Source organism: Pelodiscus sinensis, chromosome 2 (genome assembly GCF_049634645.1).
Source record: "Pelodiscus sinensis isolate JC-2024 chromosome 2, ASM4963464v1, whole genome shotgun sequence".
Classification (NCBI taxonomy): Eukaryota; Metazoa; Chordata; order Testudines; family Trionychidae; genus Pelodiscus; species Pelodiscus sinensis.
The window spans coordinates 24,702,251-24,718,081 of NC_134712.1; the positions used below are offsets into that span (position 1 = coordinate 24,702,251).

General features: G+C 38.7%; 1 protein-coding gene across 7 annotated transcripts in view; it reads left to right on the plus strand.

Moving 5' to 3' along the window:
- TRPS1 (transcriptional repressor GATA binding 1) overlaps positions 1 to 15,831 on the plus strand; it is a 284,107-nt gene that overhangs the window by 63,145 nt on the left and 205,131 nt on the right. For 6 of the 7 annotated variants that reach the window (XM_075920201.1, XM_075920198.1, XM_006130792.4 and 3 more), the window contains 2 exons: positions 1,494 to 2,623; positions 12,774 to 13,377. In XM_075920201.1, the coding sequence (XP_075776316.1) occupies positions 1,494 to 2,623; positions 12,774 to 13,377 (1,734 nt within the window). The remainder of the gene's footprint in view (positions 1 to 1,493; positions 2,624 to 12,773; positions 13,378 to 15,831) is intronic. The other variant, XM_075920202.1, reaches the window with a different exon arrangement.

A 15,831-nucleotide genomic window follows, 5' to 3' on the forward strand; every position in this document is an offset into this window, starting at 1 on the left:
ATGAGATCGTCAGTGCTTTTGCGGAAATTCAAGCGGCCAGTGTAGACAGCTGGCAAGTTTTTCCGGAAAAGCGGCTGATTTTCCAGAAAAACTGGCCAGTCTAGACACAGCCAAGGTGAACTGAGTAAAGGGTGGAGGGAGGAGGGTTAAGAATGAAACTGGTTGCTGAATATTGTGTCATTGTTATACGTCAGGAGAGCTGTGGTGACATTTTTGTCACAAGAGACTTTTCTCCTCTCTCCCCACTTCTTTCGGCCATCAAACCAGTTGTATAGGAGCAGCCAATCTCTCTATGATGTCAGAAGGCAGGTGTGGTGCTTTTACGGGATGGGCAGGACTGCCTGCTATGAGAACGGAGATTTTATTAACGTAAGACTGGAAGCCTTGTTTCCTTCCTTCCTGCGATCCATGTGCTCATAGATCATGAGAACTGTTAAGTAGACCTACCTTTTTTTTTTCATTAGTGATATCATGGTTTTGGGTGTAGTAAGTTTCTTTCTTTGCTACATGCCATTTTTTGTGCTGTATTTTTTCCATCATTATTTTACTGAGTTAGAGCTCATTAGAGGAAAAGAACAGAAGATTTCCTTGGAGAATGTCTGCATTGAGTAATCTTTGAGAAAATTGTCTTGCGGTTCAGACAGCAACCCCCATATTTCTAAAAAGGCGTCTTGGTGGATGCTAGTTGCGGTTGGAATAATGCTCTTTTCAATGAAGGAGTTTCAAATTTCATTTTTTGTTTGTTCACATTCATAAAGCAGTGGTGCTGTTTGTGCGGTAATACTGAATTCTTTGTTATATTAGCCAATGGAGACTAAGGGCCTGATCCTGTATTCTATGCTCAGCTAAAATGTTCATTAAACTCTCCCATTTAGGGATAGCTAGATCAACATCAAGCTTAAGAGGAGCACAGGGTAGTGTTTTAAAGCAGTGAAAGATGGGTGGTACAATGGTTATAGGTTCGTAGTTTGGAGCACTGGTTTCATGAGCCTATTCTGCCACTCTGTGTGACCTAGGGTAAGTCATTTAGCCTCTTAGTGCCTCAATTCTCTATCTGTAAAATGGGATTAACAGAACTTCTCTACCTCAAATGGTGTTATGAGTTAAAACTTGTGAGGTGCACAAATACTACAGTGATGGTGGCCACATAATTCAAGAAGATAGATAGAAACTGAGTCAAGAGATATCTAGGTCCTGCTCTGTGAAACTGGGTAAGTGTCTTTAATGTATGTGCACCTCAGTTTCCACAACTGAAAAATTGACATATTTAATCAACTTTGTAAATCACTTTGAGATTTTCAGATATAAAGCACTGCAGAAATGCATGGTTTTATTATTCTTTTATAACATCGTTGTTAGACATGAGACATTAGTGATGCAGGTTTTATTAAAAATGTATCCTTAAATTGTGGTATGATTCCTCTCCTTCCCCTCATTTGGTGTTTGAACAATTCTATAGTATAATACAATGATCTCAATCTTTTTCTTCATAGGTTACTTTAGGTGGAACCTTTATCGGCATTGGACGAAAAACTCCAGATTGCCAAGGCAACACCAAGTACTTCCGCTGCAAATTCTGCAATTTCACCTATATGGGCAATTCATCAAACGAATTAGAGCAACACTTCCTACAGACTCATCCGAACAAAATGAAAGCAGCCCTTCCCTCCTCTGAATCTGGGAAAACATCAGAGAAAAACTCCAATAAATCTAGTCCTACTCTTCGATCATGTGAGTCTGGAGACTTGGGGAAGTGGCAGGACAAAATCACTGTAAAAGCAGGAGACAACACACCAGTTGGATACTCGGTGCCCATCAAACCCATAGATTCTTCTAGACAAAATGGTACAGATGCCACCAGTTACTACTGGTGTAAATTTTGCAGTTTCAGCTGTGAATCATCCAGCTCTCTCAAATTATTAGAACATTACAGCAAACAGCATGGGGGAAACCAATCAGGAAGCCTTCATCCAGATCTAAATGATAAACTTTCTAGGGGATCTGTCATTAATCAGAATGACCTAGCCAAAAATGCAGATGGAGAGCTATTAGCAAAGACAGAAAAGGGCTCTAGTACGGCAAAAAAGAAAGACTTCTCTAGCAAAGGAGCAGAGGATAATGTTGTGACAAGCTACAATTGTCAGTTCTGTGACTTTAGGTACTCAAAGAGCCATGGCCCAGAAGTAATAGTGGTGGGCCCACTTCTCCGTCATTATCAGCAGCTACACAATATTCACAAATGTACTATTAAACACTGTCAGTTTTGCCCCCGAGGCCTCTGCAGCCCAGAAAAGCACCTTGGAGATATTACTTACCCGTTTGCTTGCAGAAAAAGTAATTGTTCCCACTGTGCTCTTTTGCTCTTGCACTTGTCTCCTGGTGTGACAGGAAGCTCTAGAGTCAAACACCAGTGCCACCAATGCTCATTCTCCACTCCTGATGTAGATGTTCTCCTGCTTCATTATGAGAATACGCATGAAGCCCAGACATCTGATGTCAAACAAGAAGCAAATACACTGCAAGGGATGGATGGGCCACTGACTCTCAAAGAGAACAAAGAACACTCATGTACCAAATGTGACTTTATTACCCAGCTGGAAGAAGAGATTTCCCGACACTACAGGTACAGCAAATTTTTAAATTACATATGGTAAACCACAAAATAAACAAACCCTAAACAGTTCTATGAAATTTTAGGGCTCCTAGTGTATTGGAAAAACTTAGATAAAAATGTGAATACATATAGATTTATCTCTGTTTCTATATAGTGCCAAATCCAACTCACTTTTACTCTGGTCAAAATCCAGCTAAGTTAATGGAGGTACTCTAGATTTAAACCAATGCATCTCAGAGCAAAATTTGGACTCATGTGAGTGCTGTGTTTCCTACATACTTGAGATTTGGTCACCAGTTTTCCATCGAAAATGCTTCTAGCTAATCTATACCAGAAAGCTGACATCTTCATTTATAAGGGGAATCCAAATGGTTTTCTTCTCAAGACTGATTATAGGTCTATTTATATCATGATTTATAATGCAATAATCATATTAACTACCTTTTTGTAGTATTTTTCATCCCCAATTCCAATGAGGCTGACATTCCCTTATGGGAATGATTAAGAATATTCTGATGTTGCTTGGTATTCCTTTCAAACAGGGAGACTCGTTCAGCTGTTGATGTCAAAATACCCAGAGGATGCTTTTTCAGATTATTATTTTTATGTTGTTGGTCTAATGTGTCTATTTATAGTTTTTGGATTCTTATATGAAGATGGGCTGATCCAGAGTCTTAATTCCTTCTGATACAATATTCTTATTGCAGTCAATTCCCTCATAAAGCTTTTGGGGGTGCCTTCAGAGCTGTTTGAAATTGACTTCATTTGAAGCTAGCCTACTTTATATCATCTGAGAGTTTAGCCCTCCAATTTTAAAAGAACAATTTGTTACACATTTTGCAAAAACTGGGCTAAATATTAAGGAAATAATGTTAAAGACGTTACATGTTTATGACCAAAAACTCAGTGACAACCATAGAAAATCCAGGCTTCCATCATTTTAAAAAGGATCCTTGAATAGACGCCATATACAGTGATAACAATAGAAGATCCAGTCTCAGACCTTGCTTAAATGTATGAGAGCTTATGATGCCTTTACTAGATTTCAAGTTTCAGAGGTAGCCATGTTAGTTTGCTTCAGCAAAAAAAACAGCAAGGAGTCTGGTAGCACCTTAAAGACTTAACAATTTTATGATGGCATAAGCTTTTGTAAATTGCAGCTTACTTCAATTTGCAACTCATGAAAGCTTATGCCATCATAAAATTGTTAAGTCTCTAAGGTACCACCTTGTTGTTTTTACTATATTTCAAGACCGGGAGAAAGTAACAGAGGCAAACTGTGGTATCATACTTTAATAGGGGTTAAAATAGGGGCATCTAAACATTGCCCAGCAGAGGGCCATGTTGGCAATATGTTGGGAGCCCATAAAAAATGAAACCGATTGCTCATCTTTAATTTGGGGCTATATAGCTCCAGAGACTACAGGGTTCAGCATGCAGTATTGTGGAAATTGATTGGTTCATGTTTATAAACTGCTTTGAAGGTGAAGAGTGGCATCAAATACTAGATATCATTATCACGTCAGATTTGGGCCACGTTGTATAACTTCATAGATAGCACTTTGCTGCTGGGGCATATAACATTTTTTAAGGTATTAAAGGTTTTACTTTTAGCTATTCTTTGGGTTGGAATGGCTTCTCCACTGGAAAAAAATTGATTTGCTACAACTGGTAATTTAAATTTTTAAGAAATATGTTTAATTAAAATTCCTAATTCCTGAGAGAAACATTTTCAAAACCAAATGCCTTACATCAGGCACCTAAATCAGTGGCTTAATTAAAAAAATGCCGAGCACTCAGCAGCTCATACCAATGCCGGTAGGAACATGTACGTGCTTAGTATTTTTGAAAATCAGGAGACTTATGTAAAGGTGTAAATATGGAGTTGGGTACCTAAAATTAGGCTCTTTTGTTTGAAAAGCTTGGGAATAATTCTTTAAAGCTTTGGTACACCTCACACTCATGTGCTTTGTAGAAGAAGTCATAACTAGAACCACAACTCCCTACCCTCAACATTTCCCAATATCAGACATATTTCACTTTTAAAAGTTGTATTGTTCCTATTTTTCTTGTTTCTTTTACTATATCACTTTTCAGTAGTTTCATCCTGAGAGAGAAGTTATAACTTCTGATATTTACAGTCTCTTAAATAAAAGACCTACAATGACTTTTCCATACATAATAATATTAGGCTGTGTCTAGACTACACCTCTCTGTCGACAGAGAGATGTAGATTAGGCACGTCGAAATTGCTAATGAAGGAGGGATTGCGAATTAAATTGCTAATGAAGCACCGTGCTCCAGAAGTAGCCAGCAGCAGGCCCGGCTCCTAAGTGGGGAGCGAAAGTGAGGGAGAGCAAAAAGATTGCTCTGTGCACTGCCCCTGCCCTGAGCACTAGCTCTTCACTCCCATTGGCTGGGCACCTGCTGTTGGCTGCTTCTGGGGCCCAGCATGGTCTGTACTGCTGACCGGCAGCTGTTCAAGGTAAGCCCCACCTGCCACAGTTCTGACTTGCCTGCCCCAAAATTGGAGCCCCCTTTTAAATCCCAAAGCTCTCATCCTCAGCCCCACTCTGAGGCCTACACTCTAATCAAATTATGTTGGGTTGTGGACATCAATGATTTTCTTCAACTGGGTCATAACATTATTTTTTTGGAAATCACTGGTCTAAAGCATATGGTGGTGTGATATAAAGGTTTTATCAATAGGATGATGTTCTTTCATTTCCTCATGTATGAACAAGACTATACTTACAAAGTATGTATACCACTCATCTATACATGTATTCCATGTATAGATACAGGCATAGATACTTATGTCGGATCCGCACTTACGAACGGGGCTTTCTCACCCCGGAGCTCGCAGGCAGCGGGACCGCCCGGAGCGCAGCGGTCCCGCCACCTCGACCTCCGGGGGGAGAAAAGCTGCTCCGGGTGCCCCTGGTCTACTGCGCCCCCCCCCCCCAGCAGACCAGGGACACGGGGAGCAAAGCTGCAGTGGTGGCGGGGTCCCGCGCCTCTGAGGCTTTGCCAGAGCAAAGCCTCAGAGGTGTGGGACCCTGCCGCCGCTGCGGCTTTGCTCCCCGTGTCCCTGGTCTGCTGGGGGGGGGGGGGGCGCAGTTAGTGCACCCCCTCCCCCCCAGCAGACCAGGCTTTTGTTGTGGACCCTGGGGTAGAGCAGCTGGGGTGCTGCCGGGTTGGTCCTGCAGGGACCTACCTGGCAGCCCAGCTGTTCTGTCCCAGGCTCGAGATTCAGCCCCTGTTGAAACTGATCAGTGGCTGATTCCAGGAAGCTGGGGGAAGAGCAATTCTGCCTCCAGCTTCCTGTAGTCAGCCCCTAGTCAGTTTCAGCAGCAGCGGCTGAATCTGGGGCCAGTTCCGACTTACATACAAATTCAACTTAAGAACAAACCTATAGTCCCTATCTTGTACGTATTCCGGGGACTGCCTGTATGATTATTGTTATATAATAAAATCATGAAATAGTTCCACCACTGTGAGGAGAAAATGCAGCAAAACTTGTTAAGAAGCTGAAGGGATTCCAACTATAAATATATAATTATGAATCTTATGGGCAGAAATAGTGTTTTTTCAGTTCCCATATTTAAATGTGCCATTGCAAAGGACCGAATACCATGGATCTGTTTAGAACCTGCCTACATGGTTGAGTCTGTGAAATCCATGTATGTGCATCTTCAATTACTTTGAATTATCACATATACAAACTGCATTCACTTTTTTTTCATCTTTCTGGCTGTACAGCTGTAATATCTTTTTCATCTGTTTGCTTAAATATTATTTTTGTGTCATTGTTCTCTAGTATTACCCATCTGCCATGCAGGCCTTGGCAGCTCTTCATTACTAACAACATTAGACTAACATAAGACTAATTAGCTTTTCATGTTGTCTCTCTACAGAAATACATACTTAAGTTTAACACCATTCAGGGTTTCCTTCACTTGTAATTTATAGGCTGTTCAGTTGAATTCAGAGTTAATGAATCACATTGTACTTCAGTGTAGTTATGTCTAAACTTGCCTAAAATGTGCTTACCTACACAGGTCTTCAAATGGATAATTGTCCTTCATTTTCTATTATTTGTAGTGTTCAAGCTATGTTGATTCCAAGATATTAGAAGAGAAAAGGTGGGTGAAGTAATCTTTTACTGGACCAACTTCCATTGATGAAAGAACTGTGAAGTTTGAAAACTTGTATCTTTCACCAACTGAAGTTGGCCAAATAAAAGATAACACTTTATCGACCTAGTATTTATACTAATTTTAATTATTACTCACTCTCCATTGTACCGCTGAAGAATCAGGAGACATTCTTCACATTTTATCACAAGCTTCAGTTAGGCAGTCTACCCCAAAGGTATGTGTTACTGTAATAGATTTCTGCATGGGTATAGTCAAATAAAAGGTTCAATGAGAATTCTGGGATCTTTGGATGAAAAATTCTTTACAATAGGAATTAGAGTGGGTAAAGAAATATTTTTTCCACCAATTTTGTTTTCATCATTTTTGTTTTTATTGAAAAATAAAAAATCTGGAAACCAAAATTATTTTGATTTTTGTCAGCTGAATAACCTTCAGAATTCAGTTGCCTAAAACTGGAGAATAAGAAAACAGTTTGGGAAGTAGGGGAAGGAGGGGGGGATATTTTTGAATTAACATCAAATTTTGAGTAAACTTTGTATAAGATACATATAAAATTCTAATTAAAAAATGCAGTTGAGTAAAACATGCAAATGTATGTATGTAATTAATAGAACTCTATGTATAAACTGGAGTATATGCAAATAGACAGTGAGAGTCACAATTTGTTGTTTTTCCATGGAAAAAACGTAATCTGTGTTCATATAGTTTGTGGCAGTTGCACATACAAATTGGCTACGCAGTTGCACATGCAGTTGTACATCTGACTTTAAATATTAGGCCCTAATAAGTAGGAAGCTAATTCACTTCATGTATTACTGAAATGCAGCTGCCCTTGAGATTAAATTAATCAACTGTCTAACCATGCACTATAACACTATACAGTGCTTTGTGACTAAAAATGAAGGATACTACATAAAGCTGACAACACCAGCTGTGGCTGAGGTACAGAGACTTTCCGGCCTTTTCGTCTCCCAGGGTAAGTCTACACTACCACCCTAGTTCGAACTAGGGTGGTATTGTAGGGCAACCGCAGTTGCAAATGAAGCCCGGGATTTGAATTTCCTGGGCTTCATTTGCATAAAGCCGGGCGCCACCATTTTTAAATGTCCACTAGTGCGGACTCCGTGCCCCGCGGCTACACACGGCACGAGGAGTAATGGTAATTCGGACTAGGCTTCCTAGTCCGAACTACCGTTACTTCTCCGTGAAACGAGGAGTAACGGTAGTTCGGACTAGAAAGCCTAGTCCGAACTACCTAGTCCGTGCCACGTGTAGCCGCGCGGCACGGAGTCCACACTAGCGGACATTTAAAAATGGCGGCGCCCGGCTTTATGCAAATGAAGCCCAGAAAATTAAAATCCCGGGCTTCATTTGCAACTCCGGTTGCCCTACATTACCTCCCTAGTTCGAACTAGGGTGGTAGTGTAGACATACCCGCAGTGGGTTCAAAGTGTTATGTCTGGGGGCCCTGGAACAAGGGCCTGCCTCTTTTGTTTCATATGGGCATTAGGAACCAAGGGAAGGGTCTTATGGCAAACTTTAGAGTTGGGGCTTTCTTCCACAAAGTATCCATCATTTGCTCCAACAGAGGGGTTTGTGTGTATGTGTGTGTGTGTGTATGTGGCGGGGGGGGGTAAATCAGGGCCATCTAGCTCTTTTACCAAATCTAGAGGGACCTAGCATTGTCCTCCCTACCTTTTTTTATCAGTGAAACAGCAGTTGGGAGTCCTCTCACCTTCCTGATTTCTCAATTCGCTCAGCTTTGGAACTTGAACTGGGTACATATTTTTTTTCTTGCTTGCTTTGTTTTCAGCAGTTGCTGCTTCTCTATCCAGCTCCTCTCTCACTCATATGTCTACACTACAGGACAAAGTCAAATTAAGATACGCAGCTACAGTTATGTTAATTGTGTAGCTGAAGCCAAAGTACCTTAACTCAGCTTTTGGTGTTGTGTACACTGCAGGAAGTCAAAAGAAGAACACTCTTCCTTTGACTTCCCTAAATCCTCTTGAAAACAGGGGTACTTTCATTAACTGGAGTGCCCCTCTCACTTCCAATTAGCTGTCTTAACTAGACTGCTTATTTGAACCCTGGAAGATCAACAATGGCAGCTTCGATCTTCCTCTGCAATGTAGACGTACTCTCAGCCTCACTCTTCAGTCTGCACATCCTCTTCCTTCGCTTCCTCCTTTATTCCATCCCTCAGTTTCCCTTCTCTTTTTACTCACTCCCCTCTTACTCAAAAAGGCTCCTCTTCCCTCTCCTTCAACATCAAGTATAACCCCCACTCCTAACAATAAACAAACACCCCTTGTAATACCAACTTTGTGTAATATAAATAAAACAGGATAATGTGTTAACAGGAAAGAAAGAAAATTAAATTCTGAAACATACAGAAGCCATGGTAGCAAGATGACTGGCACCTGCCATCACCTAAGCACCTTTCTTTTCTTTGGTACCATTTTTCTGTATCCTTCACGTGTGGTTTTTTTGGTGGCTTTTTATACTGTAAACTCTGCAGTACAGTCACTTGTCACTATGAGTTTGTGTTGCTCCTCATGCTACTGATCTTAGTCTGTTATTACAGTACACATAAAGTAACAGTAAAACACTTGGTTGCAGACTATAATCAAATAGGAGGATCTCGGGCAGAATATTTGACTCTTCTTGTGAAAAGTGTCATGGAATATTTTGGTGCCCACAAATGGTGAAGATCTTAGATTTACATAATAATAATTTTTAAAAAATGGCTTCAGTGCCCTCCTAGTGCCATGATAAGGTGAATACTGGCTTAGGGCTTGATTTGGCTCCCATACAACTTAGTGGGAAAATGCCATTTTGTTAAGTGGTTCAGTAACATGACTCTAGAAGAAGGAATGACACTTGGCTTTTTCACCACCACCATTTTCTTCCATTCCTCAGGGGTTTCTTTGGAAGGCTCTCATCTGAATACTGATCAATCCTGACAGAGTGGGCTGTATCTTGTCTCATGAGATCATAGCCTGAGATGGTACAACTGCTGTCTAGTTGAAAATAACTTTTGAAATGCTAAATGACTATTTTATACAGTGTGCGATGCAAACTGCTTTTCTTTTCAACTTTCTTGATTAGCTTTTTGGGACTCACTTCACAGATCTCTATGGAATTTGTCCCATTATGAACAAGTGGTTGATTTTAGTTCTGATTTAAAAACAAACAAACAAGCCAGCGCTTCAAATTGTTTCCTGGATTGGTGCCACGGTAGGAAGAAAAATCAGACTTGTTCATGTTGCTTTTTTGTATTGAGCCAAATTTGTATTCTGATCTGTAATGATCAAATTATTTACATGTATATAGTTTTCAACACTGGGTCAGTGTTAGGTTGATGGGTATGGAAAATTTAGTTTAAGATCTGTGGCCAAATTCTGGCTTGCTAAATATATCTATCAATATTGAGCAAGAGTTATGTATTGAGCTATCCAATTGGGATTAGAGGTGGGTTTATTTAAATGCAGAATTAGGCTCTTTAAGAATATGCCCTTTGCTATATATTTATTTTACTTGTCCAAAAAGGCCCTAATTTTTTCCCATGGGATAGCATTTGTATAAAAAGTTACACAGGCAAATTAAGAAATCTTCATGTATTGTTTTGTGGGTGAGAAGATCCCCCTTTCTAAATAATTAAAAAACTACAAGCTTTCAAAGTAATAAAAGTGCCTTAGACGTAATATATAGCTAAAGTCTCTGGCTGGCTGCTTCTATACTATACATTTATTTGTTTCACTAGTATCATAATGGTGGTATATACAGTCTGGATCAAAAAATATTTAGCATGCACCTAATAAAGCCAAGTTAGACAGAGAAAGATCAGCTGCATGAAGGTGTGATATCTATAGAAAAGAGCCAAGTTAGAAAAGGGGGTTAGCCATTCAAATGGCCAAGTTAAACAAAAGACACTTAGAGCTAAATTGCCTCCCAAAGGATTGATAAACTTTCAGGCAAGGAGTAAATTGGGGTTGGCTCAACTAGTGTCTTGTTTAACTTGGCTTTTTAGATAACTTACCCCTGTCAAACTTGGCCTTTTCTGAATATATTCCACCTTTATTTGACTAGCCATTCCCCCCTAAATTGGTTTTTTTTGTATCTGTTAAATGTTTTTAATCAGATAATACTCACTCTTTTTGGTTCAGAAGAGAATTAAGTTTGGTTTAGAAAAGAATTAAGTTATGAGAGAATATTTATTAGTATCACACTGAGAGATGAACTGATTTCAATAAAAAGCTATTTTAGAATGAGACAATACAGTCAGAACAGGATTTTAACCCACTGTTTTCTGTCCCACAATAAGAGTTCTTTGCCATTAGGTTTGATGCAGAATAATTTACTGATTTTCTTTTTGGAGGCTGAAGGAGCCCATCTAGCTATCTAAACTGAATACAGTAATACTGAAAATGGTAGAGAAAATATCACACAAGCACTACAGCTCTTGAAACTTGAATATATACTCCTATGTGCATGCATGCAAAATTGCATGAAAATCAGATTGTTTAAATAGCATGTGGTTTATATTAACAATTTTTTTAAGTTCAGCAATTTATTTCTCCTACACTAACAAACTTAAAAGGGGATATTTTGTGTACCAGTTCAGCTATACAGATGAATTAAGAGCTGAATGCTGCTCTTATTCAAGTTAATGGGAGTTTTGCCATTATCTTCATTGGGACTTGGATTTGGCCTTGAAAGAATTAATTTTCAACAATTGAAGTTGTTATGGCAGTAAAAGAGTTCCCATGCAAGCTTCATCCTATGTAGATAGTCAAGAGCTCATTTTTTCTAACTTGGCTAGTGACATTGATTCTAAGTGCATGAAGTATATATGAGTGTATCTGTAGGGAGAAGAAATTACACACACACACACACACACACTTTGATGAAGAGTGTGGATGGTCTTTTAATCTGCATTGATACAGTACTTAGGTAAGTGGGGGAGTGGTGACTCTAGGGGGACTCTGGCCATTATTGTAATCATCATAATAAAAATAGTTTCAAAGCTCATAGAAAGTATTCTGTTATTATGAGATATATAGCAAGCTGGTAATATGTTGTTCAAAGTAGTAATGTACGCTTTAGATGATTTACTAATATAGTGCTTTGCATTACTTGATAATGAAAACAGGAATGTACACTATTATTCCAAGTTATTCCACATCTTTCAACAGATTGTATTGGAATTCACATATAGCATAGTTTCTCTGTTTTCCAATTTGAAAGCCTCTCATATTTTATGAAAGTGCCTCTGCATTTGACAGTCCTGTAGAATAAAATATAAAAGAACACAATCATGTCTCTTTGTGTTGCATTAAGAGCAATCTCATTTCAAAATGGTATTAAGAATAGAATTTTCATAAAGAAAAAATAAGAATTGTTTCCTGTTTCAAGAACTCTTATCATTTGAAGTGTCTTTAGCTTTAACCCTCCTCCAAATTCCTCTGTATTGACTAAATGGATGTAAAATTGATGACAGGCAAAAGGATTTTTTTAAACAATTAAACAGGAACTCTTTAATATAGCACTACATTATACAAAGTGGCTTTTAATTAGGTGTCAGAAAGAAGTATGTCCCCTTTTAAGTGTTTCATTTTGTGTTGGAAAATGTCACAGTGGAATAAATAGGAAGTGAAAAGTGTATTGATTCAATTAAAAAGAAAAGTCATACAAAATCTGCAAAGAAAATTATGTGGAGTTCAGGATACTGAGTCTGAAAGGATAGTTAGAAGATCATTGATAACATAGACAACAAACCAGTCGTTATGGTATTTAGCAACTGGATTTATTTTTATTACTTAGTCTACAGGAAAAAAGAACCCACATTCTTTATTTAGGGATAATTTCACTTCAGGTTGTTGATTTGGAAGTATTCCGCTTTATACCGTCTCATACACTTTGTGAGAAAAATACAGGTACAGGAAAGGGGCTGGGCAGTGGATTCTGATATTAAAATAGTGTTCATTTTCTTTCAGGAGAGTACATAACTGCTACAAATGCCGTAAGTGCAGCTTTACAGCCGTTGACACTCAGTCACTACTAGAGCACTTCAACACTGTGCATTGTCAGGAGATGGACAACAGTACAGCAAATGGGGAAGACAGTCATAGCATGTCTGCTATCAAGGAAGAGCCCAAAATTGACTTAAAAGTCTACAGTCTGATTAATCCAGACCCCAAAATGGGGGAGCCCATTTCTGAGAGCATAGTGAAGAGGGAAAAGCTAGAAGATAAAGAAGTGCTCAAGGAAAAAGGCTGGACTGACTGCTCCAATGATGATCTTCGCAGTGTGACTTGGAGAGGAACAGACATTTTGAGGGGAAGCCCGTCATATACGCAAACAAGCTTAGGCCTCCTGACCCCAGTGTCTGTTGGCCAAGAGCAGCCAAAGCCTTTAAGGGATAGTCCAAATGTAGAAGCTGCCCATCTTGCACGGCCTATTTATGGCTTGGCTGTTGAGACCAAGGGATTCCTGCAGGGGGTGCCAGCAGGAGGCGGAGAGAAATCTGGACCACTCACTCATCAGTATCCTGGATCAGGCGATAACAAATCAAAGGATGAATCCCAGTCCCTGTTACGGGTAGGAAGCTTTCCTTTGTTACACTGGCTGCATGCATATTGTGTTTACTTTCAGCTACTCCTTTCTCTAGTTTTGGAATGGTGGTTTATTTTCAAGAGCACATTATTAAAATGTGTCTAAAGGAGTCAAACTTTTAGAGCTAAATTGGCAGGTAATCATTTCCAAATGTTTGTATAAAAATATACCAGGTACAGTAGGAAGTAATAGTTTGTCTTTGCTATTAGCTGTGACTGAATTTTGGTTAATCATTCCTGCTGATTATGTGAGATTCTGATACATTTGGCGAAGAAAGGTTTAGAAACCCAGAAGGCTGCACATCTGTTATATTAACACGTCTAATCACCTCTTAAATTTTCAGATGGGGTGACAGTGCATACTGAATCAAGATATCACAGTATTAAACAGCTTAAAATGTGAAATCTGAGTCAAATATTAATAAAGAAATGTAATTGGTGAGGGGGAGTTAAAACATGTGCATTACATGTTAACTTTGACATTTGTCTGATTCGCGTGTGGAAAAAGTATTTTAAAAAAACCGAGGCAAGTCAAAAAAGAGAGAAATGTTGTATTATCCGCAAACCAAAACTGACCTAGTTCTTTCTCTGAACATTTAGCACCAGTGTGTACAAAGGGCTTCCCCTTACTCTTTTACTGTATGTGCTTTGCCCAGTGAAAGAAGTTTGAGTTTCAGACACTCACTAATTATGTGGAGGAGGGTAGTGGGGAAATAATGTCTTTCTGTCTGAGTCAGCGCTGGGTTTTCACTAGGTGCTATTTCCCATCTGAACTCTTAGAAAGTTGCTACGGTTGCTTTTAGTTTGCATACAAAGGTGATTTTGAAATTCTGCTGGTTTTGAGAATGGAAATAATGATTAGCTGCTCTTCTTTATTCTCTCTTTAAGGACATTTAGAATCATAAATCCTGTACAATGTGCCTGTCAATATGTCAGAAGAGTAAAGAGAAGGGAAATCTATTTTTAGCTGTCTTACTATAATATATATAACCAAACTTTTGAACTGTTTAAATCAGTAGTGTCTAAAACTTGACAATTGTGTGAACTATCAAAATAGTGTATTTATAATTTAAAGGCTTCATGCCCATGAATAGAACCAAGTGTAATGTGCTGTATAGAGCTGTGAAATGTCACTAATTTCATTTCTTAGCTTAATGATATGGAAGGCTTTCTGAGTGCAGATCTGGTTTGGAACAATTCTCTGAGGGAGCTGCACATACAGTAAACCAGTTTATTTCTCCTCTGTTTATCAATATTTGAAAAAAAATCCTGATTAGAGGTGAAATTTATCCTGACAGAAGGAACCACTTATATCCCACTTAAGCTTTCTTTAGTGTGACTTAGCCATGCATAAACTTTTTGTTGGCTATCTCCATGGGGACCACTTTTATCCTGGGAGACTAGCCAGTTGAGACTAAATTTTATTTGTTTTTTTGCACAGGCTAACCCTCATTGTCTATTTTTTAAAAAAGCCAAGGCATCTGATAATGTGCTGCATTAGATCTGTGAAGCCCTCCAATATGCCACTGGTTGCAACTTGAAACCACTTTAGTTTTTCTATTTACCTGATTTTTTAAAAAAAAATTTAAACCATTGGAGATGGCAGACAAGACACGATTATCCTGGACAATTTTTATGGTTGTCTCAACAAATAATTAAAATATAAATAGATATTTAAAAGTTCTTCATGGAAAGGTGGTAATGTGATTAGGTTTCTAAACCCATATTTTTGCCATTTATTTAAATGGATTGCAGTTCCCATTGACTTCTAAAATCTTTGGCCTCTGAATCTCTCAGCTGATTATTTGGGTGCATAAATATGGATTCAATTGTTAGGTTTAGGTACCTGCATTTTAAATTTTTATCCTGCAACCCAGTTTCTGCTTTACATAATTTATAAAATAATTGTTGTGAAAGTTTAGACTTAGTCTGCACTAACTAGGGAAACTATGTTGGCACCTTTCAGGGAAGAATTATGTCTAAACCTAGTTTTGGCCTCATGCTAGTTGAATTCCACTGTACACAAAACCTAACTCAGCATGTTTTTTTTTAAATCCCCTTTTCTTTTTTCCCTTTCATATTTCTATGTTTCTTCTTTAAAGATTGTAGAGCAGGCCTAAGACAGTACTAGGACTCTATCACAAGAAATACCTTTGTTTCATAATTATTGAGAAAAGAGGGAAATAGTGAGAATTCAGCCTTCATTTTTGGAGTTCTGGGAACAAATGGAAAAGGAGGGTTTAATGTTAATTTGGATTCAGAATTGAATGGGATGAATGTAAAAGTACCCTCAAATTCCTAATTCAGTTCCCAGTGTGGAGAATTGTGGGGTGATACCCTAATTCTATTAAGCAACACTTTGACTGCTGCAAGGTTAGAATTTCAGTCAAAGGCATCTTTGCTGCTGACATTCTGATTCAAGCAGAAGAGTTCCTTAGAT